Genomic DNA, 16,139 nt, shown 5'->3' with positions numbered 1-16,139 from the left:
ACACACACACACACACACACACACACACACACACACACACACACACAAATCTCATTTCCGTATAGCTTACTTTCCTGCAAGTATATATATATTCTAAAGTGTTTCCACTGGTATTGTTAATAATTCAAGTTCCTGTTTAATGTGAGTACAGAGGAAAAAATTTAATATTGCAGCAATCAAGGTAGGTGTCATTTTGAAATTAACATTTGTATATTTTTTAGTGTTATGAAAGCAACAAATAAAATACACCTTTCCAGAATTGTTTCTGTTTAATATAGTGCATGTTTACTAGCATGTTACTGATAATTACATGTAATCTTAACTCAGTGTCTTGAATTTAGGACAGTTAATGTAGGATATTTTAGTTAGAAATTCATAAAGCTTTCCAGTGGCATTTTCCACATGCCAAGAGAATAAAGTGAAACAGGTGTTTTAGTGCCTGCAACCTCACACCGTAAATGATAGTGCCAGGTTTATGGGCAAAACGTCATTCTTTCTTCTGAGACATGATCTTCTTGAACACACCGTGCCTATGTATCCAGCTATACACATGCTTACAGCTTGATGGCACTGTTTTAAATAAAAGAATTTGGTTAACTGAGAACAGACCAACTGAAGGATTTTTTTAACTTATGCCATTGGTTCTGAAAAGTATTTTTATTGGACTCTTTTAAAACGAATACTATTTATAATATGCAATATCTATGCTTTTATTTTTTAAATGTTTTACTTTTGGACTTTTAAATTTATTTATGACGCCCAGTTTGCCCTAAATTTCGTGACACTGCTGTAATGTTTTTCATTACCTATGGTGGGCATTTGCAAATGATGGCAAGCCACAATCGGGGTAGGTACAATGGCCTATGGCCTCTGGTTTCCCTGGGGAAAGTTCCAGGCCTACTGGTATACTAGCAATAATTCTCACAGACCAACCTTAGCCAGAGGTCTCGTCTACCATAGTGTGGGCTCCAGGGTACTGTCTCTGAAGTTAACCTCCAGCCGCAAATTTGGCCATGTCATTCTTGCTTAAAGACATAAATTGAGCTTCACAGATTACTCAAAATCATTCCTGCAAAGGCACACTCTTCTGTACATGGCAACTTGGACACAGTTTTGTGGCCAGGAAAAGAGTATAGCAGGTAGTATATTGTTTTAATGTGGGAGCGTCATTCCTTGTATCTTTTATTGTTAAAAAAAAGCCTTTCATTGTCTGTAGAGCCCAGGCTTTCAGAAAAATCATCAGATCAACCCAAATGGGTTATACAATTTTATATCCATTTGAATATTTATAGTTTGTATACACGAGTTGCCAACCGGGTTTTATAGGGTTTATGGATTTTTCTAATGATTTCAGTGAAAAGTCTTTGATTCAATCTCATGTAAGTGTTTGAAAATTCAGGGACAAATGGCTACAAAATGCATAGTTGTATACACAGTGGTTGCTGGGGGTTCCAAGTGCGGCAGCAATGTTGCCTGAATGATGATGCTTACGTTTGTTATGGTAAAAAGGGTCGGAGGTTCTGAGGTCGTGACAGGGGTTAAAGGATTAGCATGTGACAATAAGTATCAGTCAGGAAAATGGAAAACTAGAACTAATTTTTCTTGCACCCACCTGTGCTTTCTGTCAAATAAAAACTTGTGGTAATGACATAGTGAGGAGAAGAGACAAAGGTTAATGAGTAACACAAGTTCAAATGTGTAATGTATTGGAGCGTAAATTGGATCATACAATCCAGTGTGGCTGGGAGAACTAACAAAAGAGATTGAGCTCACAGTGGAAAATTTTGGGAGGCAGGCAACTTAATTTCTGTTGTTTGAACAGCTTAAAACTATTAATACATGCCAATTTTATTTAGCATAAGTTTTGTTTGCAAGAAGCACTTTTAAATGCCAAAACTACAACTGTTCAGAGGGGCCATAAGAATTCTAAACAGTTTTTTATAACTTAATCTTTCACACCCATGTTACAAAGAAAGTACCAGCGATACTTGCTCTCTTGTTCTTAAAATACAATAGACATAAAAAGTAACTATTATATGATGTTATAATGATGCAAAACTTGGTATTAACAGGTGTTTAAAAATTGTGAAAGCCTTCAGTAAACTCAGTTATAGTCACAGTACTTTATTTGTATGATTATATAATTTAAATGTTATACTGGCTATAACAAGTTTATATCTTGATAGTATAGTATAGAGTATGTCTCTTGATAAGAGAAAGCATTACATCTTTAGCATTGGAAAGTTTACAGTTGTATGTGGGGAAGAGAAAGGGATTTCCCCAAATTATAATTTTTTAAGTCTATTCTCCTGGAATTATGAAAATAGTCCCACTTAAGGAATTTTAGAATCTGCATTTTTTTTATTTTAAATTTTCTTTTTCAGGCAGAAATATAAATTTGGTTTTTGAAAAGTAGAAAAAATTTCAAGTGAAGCTGAAAAAACATTTTGAGAAACATAAAAATAAATAAATGACCCATGAAAGTCTAAGAGGCAGAAAGTGTCTGTCAGTTCTATTAATTCACAGCGGTGGCCCAACAGAAACACGTTTTGTGAATCTAGCTCATAGATAAAAAGAAAGGTCAGAGTTCACAGAGCTAGTTTATCGCAAATGGTTCTCATGGATTTTTGTTTTCCCTCAGGTTTTCTGGGTTCATTGTTTAAATGGCCTCTTCCACTCAGTTATTCTGTTTTGGTTTCCACTAAAAGCCCTTCAGTATGGTAAGTAGAAGGGATATGAATGCAAAGAGATGACTTTTTACTTTTTTAGAAAAATAACTAATTGTCAATGTATGTTAAAAAGTATAGCAGTTTCATTGTATGGTATTTCTCTTAACCTAAAATCCATGCATCCAAAAATTGTACACACTTTAAAGATTTTTATTATTCCTTTGGGAGCAAAGTGATTTAATATATGCAAAGCCTTTCTTCTTTACTTCTCATGTTTTGCAAACTTGCAGAGAGTTAAATTTTAGGGCTTTTCCCCTCCTCTGTTAATGTATAGTTTGAGGACAATAAGTGCTAATATTTTATGTAGCCTATTTATTGTACCTGTGAGGCTTGTATCAAGCTCTTTATACTGAACCTAATCAGACATGCTAGTATTTTCAAGTATACTTGAGCCAATGTTTTGGATGAGGCTTTTAATATGTTTTTATGTTCATCTTGGAATGTTAGCTTTTGCTCTGTTCATTTTGAGGGGAGTGATTTTATTCTCTCAGTTTGGAGAGAGAGGATCATGGTGCATTTCCTATACACATAAAGGTGATTAAATAGCTACTTTAGAAAAGAGATGCCTGTGATTCTTAAGCTGGTGCTGCTCTGTCTTGGAGCAGACTTTGCCTTGAGATCCTGGGGAAGACACCAACTATTCAGGGTGCCTGCTTCAAAACTACTATAATAAAAAACACAACACCTAGTGCACCCAAGGAATTGTCAGTCCTTTATAAGTACAGGCCATACCTACTGTCTATCAGTTAGTGGTTGCCAGTAGAAGAGAGTGCTGCCTGCTGCTGCCCACTACTGATCTCTCCTCCATAGGTAGCCAGAGTGATCCCTGCAAAACATGAATCAGGCCAGGTACCTCCCTCCTCAGAAGTCCATAAAGACTTAGCATACTTAGAACAAAATCCTCCACCTTCAAACTGTTCCCTATTTACAGATATTCGAGTTGGCTTTCTCCCCATATGCCTCAGGTCTGTGCTCAAGAAGCCTTCCCAGATCATCCTGTCCAAAAGAGCAACCACCACCTGCCCCCACTGCTCCTAGGCTCTATTTCTTTGTCAGCCTGTGTGTCTTCATAGTACTTGTCAATCAAGTTTTGATATGTTTGTTTCTTTGGTATGGTCTTTCTCTCTTTTAGAATTGAAGCTTCAGAAGGGTAGGTAATTAGTAGCTTAGTTGTATTCACAGTGCTTAGAAAAGTGCGTAACTTATAGTGGGCACTCAGTAAATTGCGAATGAATTACCAAGGTCATGTGGCATAAGCAAGGTGAGTATTACAAAGAAGCCAGTGGTTTCATGTTCTAGCTGAGATTTTAACCTTCTTTCTTTATTAATTGTTCAGTAAATTACAATACTAAATACTTTTCAACGTCTAGACCATGGCATGAGCATGGTAAGAATATTTAATAAAAGTGTAGAATATTGACCCAGGAGACCAGGAGAATCACAGTGACTTAGTTTGCTTGCTTGGTTGGTTTTGAGATATAATTCACATACCATAAAAGTTGACTCTTTTAAAGTGTATAATTCAGTGGTTTTTAAAATATATTCACAGAATTGTGCAAATGTCACCACAATCTAATGCTAGAACATTGATATCACCCAATAGAGAAACCCCATACCCATTGGCAATCCCTCCCTGTTTCTCCATACCTTCCCCACCAGGCCCTGGCAACTACTTATATTTTTTTCATCTCTGTGGATTTGCCTATTGTAGAAATTTGTATAAATGGAATTATTATGTAACCTTGGTTCATCCATGTTGCAACTGGAATCAATACTTCCTTTCTCTTTATGGCTGAATAATATTCCATGGTATAGATATACTGCATTTTTTAACCTGTTCATCAGTTGTTGGACCTTTAGATTGTTTCCACTTTTTGGAGCAACAAGATATGGAAGTCCAGGGTAAAATTCAAGATATCCTGACCTTAGACAAGCTTTCCAGGTAAAATTTATTTTCAAAATACAAAATCGATATAGATTTGAAAGATAAAGCATGCCCACCTACTGAACTACTGTTTCAACCTTCTGAATTAGAAAAAAAGAAATTGAATATCAAAAGTTGCTTAAACCAGATAGCATCCGAAATGCCTTAATAATTACAGGGTTTGAAAGGAATTCCCAAGTGGCTTGATCTTCCAGAGAAGCAGTTCCTAGATCCATCATTGCGTTTCTCTGGAAAGCCATGCAGCCATCCAGCTTCAATAAAGGCAGTTTCACGGGAGTGCTGCTTGTAGAGATCAAAACTAGCCAAGACTAGGTAACACTTGCTTTCTTTTTTTAAGGGATGTATTAACATTTAACATAAACTGTTTTATCGTTTTGAGGTTGAAGATTTTGTAGTTGTTTGGCCTTGTTTTCATTTTTAAATAAGGAGTGTTTTTTGGGGGGAAGGGTTCTTTTGTTTTTTGGTTTCTGAAAGGATGAGGATACTGAGGAATTTCACACATGCTATGTAATATATGGCCACATATTTATTTATTACTTTGCCTCAGCAGTTCTGAAAGAGTAGTCTGTAGACCCTAGGAATACCCCAGACCTTTTTGTCATGCACAAACAGTGGTACCACTGTGCAAACTAGTCATTATATTGTCCACAGTCATGCACCAGGTTTCACTTAAGAATGTGCATGAAGACACCATAAAACTAATGCTTTTATTAAAACTTGAAGTATCTTAATAATAATCTGTGTAACAAAATGAGAAGTATTAACATATATATAAAGCACTTCTGCATACCAAAGTGCAGTGATTGTCTCAAGGAATGGTGCCTTCTGGATTGAACCAGAGGTTGCAGAATCATGCATGGGTAAAAAATCCATTCAAAATGCAAAGTAGGCTGAGCACAGTGGTTCATGCCTGTAATCCCAGCACTTTGGGAGGCCAAGGCAGGTGGATCACATAAGGTCAGGAGTTCGAGAGCAGTCTGGCCAACATGGCAAAACTCCGTCTCTACTAAAAATACAAAAATTAACTGAGCATGGTGGCATATGCCTGTAGTCCCACCTACTCAGGAGGCTGAGGCAGGAAAATCTCTTGAACCCGGGAGGCAGAGGTTGCAGTGAGTCAAGATTGTGCCACTGCACTCCAACCTGGGCAACAGAACAAGAGTCCATCTCAAAAACGAAACAAAACAAAAACAGGACAAAGTAGACGAATAGATTTTAATGTAATAAAGTACAGAAAGTTCATTGATACAGTTTCAGATTCCACACTGGCAACAAACCTTTAAGAAACTACCTCTACCTCTTTGAGAAACTACTTGTTGGCCAAGAGTAGTAGCTCGCGCCTGTAATCCCAGCACTTTGGGAGGCTGAGGCGGGTGGATCACTTGAGGTCAGGAGTTTGAGATCAGCCTGGCCAATATGGTGAAACTCTGTCTCTACTAAAAATACAAAAATTAGCTGGACATGGTGATGTGCTCCTGTAACCCCAACTACTCAGGAGGCTGAGGCAGGAGAATTGCTTGAACCTGGGAGGCAGAGGTTGCCGTAAACTGAGGACACACCACTGCACTCCAGCCTGGGTGACAAAGTGAGAATCCATCTCAAAAAACGAAAAAAAAAAAGAAAAAGAAAAGAAGAAGAAACTGCTTGTTGAGTTTTGATATAGTATCAAAGACTATCCACAATTATTGGAAAATATTATTAAAATATTCTTCTGCTTTATACTCTATATTTCTGTGCAGCTGGATTTGCATTTTATATTTCAACCAAAACAACATGACAATCCGGCTATTTTCTATTAAGCCAGAAGAGATTGTAAAAATGTAAAATAATACCAGTTTTCTCACTTATTTTTTTGTTTGCTTTGGAAAATAGTTATTTTTCCAAAAACCTGTCATTATGTTATGTTTTGTTTTTATAATAAATCAGTACATAATTTTTAATTTTCTGTTTTAATTTCTAATTTGGTAAATATTGATAGACATAAACCACAAAAAAGCTTTTTGAGGCCCTCAATAATTTTTTAGTGTAAAGGGATCCATAGACCAGGAAGTATAAGAATGAGTGACTTACCCAAATTATTCAAATGCTAAGCATGCCTTCCACCTGGTACTGCTTGGTGCTTTACATACATAACTTCATTATAACTTCAAAACCCCCTCAGGGTAAATAGCTTCACTCCTTTTAGCTAAACTGAGTTCCATAGGGTTTGATTATAAATAATCCAGGATAACATAGCTGTTAATAGTGATAGAACTAAGCTTCAGTGTCTCCAAAGCCCACCAGTACCACTGTGTGTTTCATCCCGTACTTTATTCTAATAAATTTTGCCCTTATATATTTGATTCTGAATAAACATTGAATATGTGCATATATTATTGCATTACACATACCATGGATTTTAAATTTTTCAATGGTATCAATGATTTAATTATTAAGCTATTACTTATTTTCACCTGATTTTATCAGTACCAGAAATTTTTATACATCAGCACCACTTCCTTCATCTAAAGCCACGTTGGAAGGCGGCTAGGTGAGGTGGCTTACTCCTGTGATCCCAGCACTTTTCGAGGCCGAGGCTGGCAGATCACTTGAGGCCAGGAGTTTGACACCAGCCTGACCAATGTGGAGAAACCCCATCTCTACTAAAAATAACAAAATTAGCTGGGCCTGGGGACACGCACACCTATAATCCCAGCTACTCCGGAGACCGAGGCACAATAATTACTTGAACCTAGGAGGCGGTGGCTGCAGTGAGCCAAGATCGCACCACTGTACTCCAACCTGGGTGACAGAGTAAGACTGTCTAAAAACATAAATAAATAGAAAACCACATTTGTTAGCCATTGCTAGAATAGCAAAATACTTTAAAATATTCCCCTACCTTCAGCCAGACCCTCAAAGAATCACATGCCTGAAATCACACCGGCATTCCCTGGCCCTCTGTGAGTTGCTTTTATGAATCCCTTTTGGCCCAATGCCAACAACTTTATTGAGAGATAGCAAGAAGATTCCCTATGACTCTCATCCATATTGTTGAGTTCTTTATTACTGTCCATAATGCCCTTTACTGCTTTGTTTGAACAATTTGTTTGTTTGTTTTTAATCTGGTGGACTCTGAAAATTCGTTAACAAGTCAGGTTTCCTTCTTCAATGTTGGCTTTTGTGGCCTATCTTTATAGCAGCTTTGTTAGCACTTTCTTAGTGTTTGGGGTTTTTTTTTTTAATTAGTCTCATTTCTGGCTTCATTGTGTGTCCCTTGGTTTCCCTCCTTCGTTCAAACTTTCTGAATGCGTTTATCTTTGAAAAGATTCTGAAACAATCTCATTTTCCTTTCTAATAGGGCTCTCTCCTTTTCACACAGGTACTGCATTTGGAAATGGGAAAACCTCGGATTATCTGCTGCTGGGAAACTTTGTGTACACTGTGAGTGTAGGATGTTTGTCTTGTTTGCATATAAAATTAAAGCCTTTCATCTGTGCTTATTTTATTTTTAAATTTAAATGTAAGATGTGTGTTTCTGGATTTCAGAGTTGTTTATGGTTTCCTTTAAAACTGAAATAAGACCCAGCGCTTATGACTGGGACTTATTTCATTTTTGTAAAATAATGAAATAAAATAACTAAAAAATAGAAAGTCAGTACTATTAAGTAGCATAAGGATTGAGGTTTTAACAGATCTGGTGGCAGGGGGTGCAGTCTCCTTTCTATTGGCATCAACTCACCAACCAAAGTGGTAAAAGAAAAGCAAAAATGTTTCCAGGGGCTCGTTCTCATTACAACATGAATGCGAAAGCAGAGCAGTGGGTAGAAATAAATCAGAGTAAATATCATGGAGGTCTTCTGGGGACACTGTAAAGTACCCAGGTCTCAGGAGTATTTTCTTTAATAAATGTATTTCCTCTTCTTTTTTTTTTTCTTTTTTCTTTTTTTTTGAGAGGGAGTTTCACTCTTGTCACCCAGGCTGGAGTGCAATGGCACAGTGTCAGCTCACTGCACCCTCTGCCTCCAAGTGCACATGATACTCCTGCCTCAGCCTTCTGAATAGCTGGGATTACAGGCACACACTACCATGCCTGGCTAAGTTTTGTATTTTTAATAGAGACAAGGTTTTACCATGTTGCCCAGGCTGGTCTCGAACTCCTGACCTCAGGTGATCTGCCCACCTTGGCCTCCCAAAGTGCTGGGATTACAGATGTGAGCCACCGCATCCAGGCTGAATCTCTTATTTTAGAATTTTTGGATCACATAAACTAATTTTACATTTTAATATGTTTTATTTCTGCAAATATTCTAAATTGCCATTAGCTGTCCTGCTGAAAAAGCTCAATTGTTCTTACTGTAACCTAACTTTATAACCCCACTGGGAAGTGTCTAAGCACATGCTGTGTGCAAACCCTTACTGTGCCTTAAAGTAGGACTGGGCACTTAAAGCATTTATTGATCAAGTGCTAGCAAGCATCACTTCTATCGCCACAATTATCAAGAGGTTCCTTGACTACTAACAATATTTAAGATTGTATTAGTATAAATAAATAATATTCCATGTTAATCACTGTTCTGAGTATTTTACAGAGTTTTACTCTCAAAAAAAGAAAAAAAAAACTCTGCTTTATCAGTCCCAGTCTACATGTATAGGAGTTGAGACACAGAGAGGCGACGTAACTTGCTTTGTTCATTAACCACAGTAGCTTAAGTGCTAAAGTCTTGGGCACAGGTAGTCTGACTCCACGGCAAGTGCACTTCATAATTATGTTCTACTATGGAAAACACAGAGCAGTTAATCCAACCCCAGCTTTCTTTTGCATAATGACTAGCATAAGCCCCAGAGATGGGTACATATATCACGGAGGAATGACAGTCTCATATCCTACTCAGCAAGGTTTTAAGTAAAGTTCCTAAGGAAGCATTTAGATTTCTAAATATCTGGTTATTTTACTTGTTAAAATTAGTCTTTGAAGTTCAGAAAGTTGGACTTTTAGTATGAAGGGTGATTTAAAATAAAGGTAAAGCAAGCTTGAAAACTCAAATTAACTCCAGGCGTGTGCTGTCGCTGTTCATGAATTGTACAGAAGAAATAGGCAAACACATTCAAAGGAGCTTGTGGATAGAGGGTCAGGCTGTGCAGGTGAGGGAGAGGCAAGGAAGCCGGAGGTGCAATGCTGCTGTGGGCACCTCTGACCTATCACAGCCCTGTTGGCCGCCCAGCTCATTCACCTGTTTGATAGTTGGTCATACAAAGCAAGCAGCAGTCTCCTAGTCCCATGGTTACTGTTCTTTATAACTCTTTCAGTCATTTGATGAACTGTCATGTTTATGAGATAAAATAACATTTTCCCCTTCTGTTTTAGTTTGTGGTGATAACTGTGTGTTTGAAAGCTGGATTGGAAACATCATATTGGACATGGGTAAGAAAATATCTAACCGCAACCAAGAAATGTCACATTTACTTATGCATTAGCTCCAGTTTTGGTGTTCATCACTCTAACTCGATATGTCCCAGGTTGATATGTCCTAGTCCACAGGATTTTTGTTGTTTTCTTTTTTTTTTTTTTTTTTTTTGAGACAGAGTCTCGCTTTTTCACCAGGCTGGAGTGCCGTGGCGCGATCCCAGCTCACTGCAACTTCCATTTTCCAGTTTCAAGCAATTCTCCTGCCTCAGCGTCCCTAGTAGCTGGGACTATAGGCACACACCACCACGCCCTGCTAATTTTTTTGTATTTTTAGTAGAGACAGGGTTTCACCATGTTGGCCAGGATGGTCTCAATATCTTGACCGCGTGATCCACCCACCTCGGCCTCCCAAAGCCTTGGGATTACAGGCGTGAGCCACCATGTCTGGCCAGTCCACAGGTTTTTAATTGTGGGGTGTCAGGGATAGGGAAAGGAGAACTGGAGGTTTTAGTTGGGAAATATTGAGTTAAACAAACTTAAACAAGTGCATTACCGCAAGACTTCTCAGAGCCTTTAATGTATTGTCGTATATTATGAGTATCCCAGGAAATAGCGAGACTTTAAACTTAAAGACTTCTTTTCTTAGAGGTGTCACAGGACTGATGTTCTGCAGAAAACCCATTGGGAAGTGATTCTGAAAACTGAAAATACTAATGAAAGATTTGTCCTCAGATATTTATAAATACCCAGTCTTCTTCCATTTTAGATACGATGGTTTTTGCAGTATACCCCCATCCAGTAGAGACCCAGGAAACAAAAAGAAATTAAAGTTTGATGTCCCTGGGAAAGACTGGCATGAGGCATTTGGATTTAACAGTCATCAGCCTACATATAATATTCTCACAAGGGTCTGACGTCTTTTGGTGACAGCATACAGGCCAGAAGTAAGGCAGGCTTCCAAATGGTCAGGGATAAAAAAGGTAAGAGTAAGAGGGGAAAACTACCAAAGAAGTTAGAGGAGCAACAGTTCTAAATTCCAGTACCATAAATATCACAACTGTTGTGGAAGAGATTAGCACTTAAAGATCCAATTTAAAAACACACAATTACGTAGAAATTCCTACAGATAATATTTTATGGATATAATAAAAAGTTAATAAGGGAATTTGAGAGGGTATTAGTATTTGTGTAATTGGTCTACATAAAACTTTTTTAACTCAGATTTCCTTGCTCTACAGTTCAGCCACATAGCGATATGGGGGAGCATTGCACTCTGGGTGGTGTTTTTTGGAATCTACTCATCTCTATGGCCTGCTGTTCCGATGGCCCCTGATATGTCAGGAGAGGTAATGTGTGCTAATGACTCACCAACAAAACCTTGAAAACTGGTATTTTTAGTGAACCTTAATCAGCATAATTTTCCATCTTGTTGATTTATATTAAAATAGTATTTGACCATTTAAAAACTGTTGTTAAATTCCACGGTTTTGAGTGATTAATCTTGAGAGAATATTTTTTAAACTTGAACATTTTACTTAAATCTGACTTATCCTTTCATAAACATAGCCAGGACAATAAAATATGGTTGTCGGGAGCTTGAATCTCATTGAGAATATCCATATAGAAGATGCCATTTTTAAATTACACCATAAGGCCACAAATACATTTTGATAAAAGATTTGGGGAAATGGCGAGTTTCTGTCTTGGGACAGTCTATCATTTCTTCTGTTATCTCTTATTCTAGAGGAGAGTCTGCTGTCACTAGATTAAGTGCACTTTTTAGGTTGTCCTAATGACATCAGTTTGGTTTTCATTTTGAAAGAATTAGGGCATCTGACATTTCAGCCTTATCATAGTCCATTTTCAATTCTGTCTTTCAGTTTCTTGTTACACTGGTAGGAATTGAGTTATTAGGTGTTCATGGGAGAGTGTCAAAAGATCTCCTTTCCTTCTGAAGAGACTCCAGCAGTAGGAGGGTTTATGATTTCAATTGCAGGAAATTTGACATAAAATGTATAAAAGAAAATGTGGAAAACATTTTGGGATTTCCTGTGACCTCACAGTAACTTGCAAATCAAGGTAATGTGAGCTCCATGACAGTACATTGTTTTACCACAGTCACAGGAACCCTTTCCAGTGGTTTTCATGTATTCGTTGCCCGTAAGTACTGCCTGAGTACCTTTCACTTTTGACAGTCTGGTTTATAGATCATTTTCATGAAATTTTATCTGACAGCATCCTGCTTTTTATAAATTAGCAGAATGCAGACACATTTTTAAAATTTTGTGGTTAAATTTATTAGAGAGAGGCATCATATACTATTACAGCAAAACCAGACCTATCAAGGAGTATGTACTTCCTTCTACAAAAAGTGAAGGCTTCTTTTGAAACATGTACTGTGAAAACTAGAAGTTTAACAGCATGTGTTCTAAGCAGAATAGGGAGAACACTGTGAGTGGATCTCCTCTTTACCTTGGTTTCTGGGTCCTTTTCTTGAAATAAAGAAATAGAACTGAAGGAAAAAAAAGTGAGTGCATGTGTGTGTATCTGATGATGACATTTGGAAAATTCAATTCTCTTTGTTTTTATTTGATGTGCTGTGTCTCATTGGACCTGCTTTTCCCTTAGGTTGATTTTAACTTGATATCTTTTTCATTAGACATAAGTCTTTGCCTTCCTTTGTCTCATTTCTTAATGTTTATTTTATTTTCAAAATGAATAACACAAAAGACTTGAGACCCAGATGGTTTAAGCAAGTATTGCCAATGGGTTTGATGACAAGAACTGAGGTTTTGACCACCTACTTCTAGGACAAGTGTGAAGTTTGACTGGCTTTTTGCCAACCAAATATAATTCTACCCTTGCCTGTAGAATTCCCAGTATTACCCAAACACAAAACTTAATATCGTCTCTTGAGACTCATGGTGATGCTGTGTTTAATTCAAAGTGACATGAATGTCAGTACTCCATCACATTTCTGTTCACTTCATATACAGTGGGAAGTGCTAACAGAGGTTCTTTTCTTGTTATTACTACTGCTACTTTGAATATAGTATTTAAATAGCTGGTGTTCCATAGAAAATATGAAAATGAATTAATTCAACTGTAGGGTAGGCTTTACTAGCATGTCCAAAATGTAAGTCTGTTTTATTTATTCAAATAAAAGAAGAATACTTTAAATTTACATAGGACTTTAGTGCTCCCAAAGCATTTTGGTGTGGGTATGGCTGTGGATGTGGTGGGCTGTGTGTGTGTCTGTATGTGTGGGTGTGGGTAGGTGTGTCTGTGTGTGTGTGTGTGTGTGAAAATGAGCCTCACAACAATGCCAATATAAGGATATAGTGAGAATGCCACTCACATTCTGGAGAGTAAATCATCTCCATTTACTGCTATTGGGCACTAGGCTAATAAGTTCCAAAAAATGCTGTAGCTGTATTCAGTGTTTAACATTCTTATTATAGGTATAGAGTCACTAATTATGTTACATTACAACATAGTTCATTTCAGGAAGAAGTGACTACTCTTAGGTCTACCTTTTTCTAATCTTAAAATCCTTAAGAATATAGCCAAATATATATGCATATTTACATACATATATAAATGTGAAATTCATGTATGTGCCATTATTTATAGGTATACACATAATTGGCCAACTGTCTTAATTAAAGTTTATTCAACTGTTAACATTCATATATTGTACATGACATATATTATCTATTGCATAGAGTAATATATTATTATAAGTAATGCCAACATAAGTTAAATATTAGCATCTGCTGCCTTGACATGTTTTATGATATCCACATAATGAAACACGGCCCAGAGCAGCCGCCAGAACTTGAGGCTGTTCTGCAGGATTCCTGATGCAGAGTGTAGGTAATTTCTGTCACTACCACTAACAGGGTCATAAGTATCTAATCCAAAGACCATATCCCCAGGATCCCAGTCCTTTCCTGTGTTGATTTGGCAGCAATTCCTTCCACACTAAATAATTAACTAATTTTGTATGTAAGTATGTTTTGGTTGCCCAAAAGCTTAATAAGGGTCTCCAGGATGGTACCTTGTAGAGGTGGAGCAGACAGAGAATAGCAGTCCTGTTCTGCTCTGTGCTGGTTCAGGAGGTGTTTTGGAAAGTGAGGTACTGTGTCATTCTAAAGGGGCATTGACTGAATAGAGGAGCTCTATAAAAAGGCAAACAAGATCTGGGAAGAGTAACACAATAATTCCTCATGAATATTGAATGCTTACTTTAGCCCAGACAGTTCTGTAAGGACTTTACATATATATATTCATTCAGTCAGTCCAACAGCTACTGAGATTCCTGTGTGTGTAGCGCTGTTCTAGGCACTGTGGATTCAGTCCTGAAAGAAACAGAAACCCATGCCTTCCCATAGCTCACTTTTCTAGTGCAACGGGGCAGACCATAAACACAATGAGTAATGAAACATGGACATATTTAAGTGCCTAGAGAAAAGTACAGCAGTCAGGGGGAACCAAGAGCCATATTTTCAGTTTGTTTCCTATACAGCCTTGTGACTTTTACTCATGGTCAGATCAAAAGAACCCTGGAGGAGCTTGAGAGGGAAGTGTCAGGACCTGATTTCTGTTTTCACAGTAGGACTCTGGCTCTTGTATTGCAAGCTGCTTAGGAGGTTATTCCAATAAAGCAGGTGAGAGATCATGGTGTGTGGGGCCAGGAGGGCAGCAGTGGTGAGAAGTGGTTGGATTCTGAATATAGTTTGAATGGAGAGCCAATAGAATTGGTGGACAGGTTGGATGTGAGGAGACAGAGGAGAAGTCAGGGCAGACTCTGTTGTGTTTGCCATGAACATCAGGAGAGTGTGCTTGTTGGTAACTCACATGATCTTCAAAACAAACAAGTTGCCATACTCACCCCTTTACAGATGTGGAAATTGAAGCACAGAGAAGTTAAGAACCTTGTCTGACATCCCACTCATAGTGGCAGAGATAAGGTTTCAACTTCGATGTCTGATCCCCAGGTCTGCTACTTTAAACGCTGCTCTGTGCTCCTTCTCTGATATTAGTTGCTAAGAGGAATTCGTGGTATTTGCTATGAAAATTAGAAGTCTGAAGGGACTCTTAGTCCTCACAGGTATTTCAGAGATTTGTAAAGGAAAAGAAATCTCTGTATTCTGTTTTCCTGACAGCACTACCTCCTCCATGTTTCTTCTCTCTGCCTTTTCCTCTCTATAGACATTGCAGTGGTCTTGTTCTTTCTCAGCCCTTCTTCCACATCAGTGCCGCGATAACTGTTTCAGAATGCCTAAACTTTCTCAAGCATCCACTGTGTCTTCATTTCTTTCCTTATTCACTCAGACATGATGGTGTGGGACCCCTAATGCCCCATAAATGAGTGTTAAGTGATTGGCAAATAACATTTTTTGCGTGCTTATGTGTTTTAGACAAACAAATGAGAAATGGTGAAATAGGGGGTATAGAGAAGCAGCTTTCAGCTCAAATAAGTACATCTTTCCAACATCTTGTGATTTCCAACATATGAAGATTTTCAGCAGCAGAACAGGATGCTGGTCTCATTTAACTAACACTTCCCAGACCAGGCAGATGAGCTCCCAGCCACTGTGATACTTAATCAGCACTACATTCTGTGCCTCTGAGCTTACCTTCCAATTCCTAAGATTGAGATTCTCTTTTATGCCTCTCTTTACTGTATCCACTTTAGAGAAATATCTTAAAAGGACACAGACTATTTTGCTCTAGTTAACAGGATCTCAGGGTGCAAATTATACAAATTCAGCAGCTTTGCAGGTACAGGTCACATGCTTCTATATTCAGCTTGATGCAGATTCACACATAAATCGGGACTTTATAGTCATTTCCAATTTATATTCTTGGGTCATCTTTGCAGCAGAGACAGAGCCATTTCTCTCAACGTGTTGAAAGAAAATCCCTGCTCCCTAAGTTGGAGAGGGAAGGGAGCCAAATTTATTGTGTCCTACTAAGTTCTTCAGGCACTGTGTTTGATGCTAGACATTCCTTGTTTTTGTTAAACTCATGTTTCAAATCTGTGTAGTAAGCAAAGAAGTAGCTAGTGACC

The 16,139-nt window shown here is 37.8% G+C and overlaps 1 protein-coding gene across 8 annotated transcripts in view; it reads left to right on the top strand.

Moving 5' to 3' along the window:
• ATP8A1 (ATPase phospholipid transporting 8A1) overlaps nucleotides 1-16,139 on the top strand; it is a 249,208-nt gene that overhangs the window by 201,784 nt on the left and 31,285 nt on the right. For all 8 annotated transcript variants that reach the window (XM_032272101.1, XM_032272106.1, XM_032272095.1 and 5 more), the window contains 4 exons: nucleotides 2,642-2,720; nucleotides 8,036-8,097; nucleotides 10,022-10,078; nucleotides 11,302-11,409. In XM_032272101.1, coding sequence (XP_032127992.1) covers nucleotides 2,642-2,720; nucleotides 8,036-8,097; nucleotides 10,022-10,078; nucleotides 11,302-11,409 — 306 coding nt within the window. The remainder of the gene's footprint in view (nucleotides 1-2,641; nucleotides 2,721-8,035; nucleotides 8,098-10,021; nucleotides 10,079-11,301; nucleotides 11,410-16,139) is intronic.

Source organism: Sapajus apella, unplaced genomic scaffold, assembly GCF_009761245.1.
Source record: "Sapajus apella isolate SASKATOON/1434 unplaced genomic scaffold, GSC_monkey_1.0 scaffold5, whole genome shotgun sequence".
NCBI classification, from domain to species: Eukaryota; Metazoa; Chordata; class Mammalia; order Primates; family Cebidae; genus Sapajus; species Sapajus apella.
Note: the sequence above shows the minus strand (reverse complement) of the source record. Positions and strands in the feature narration are given on the sequence as shown.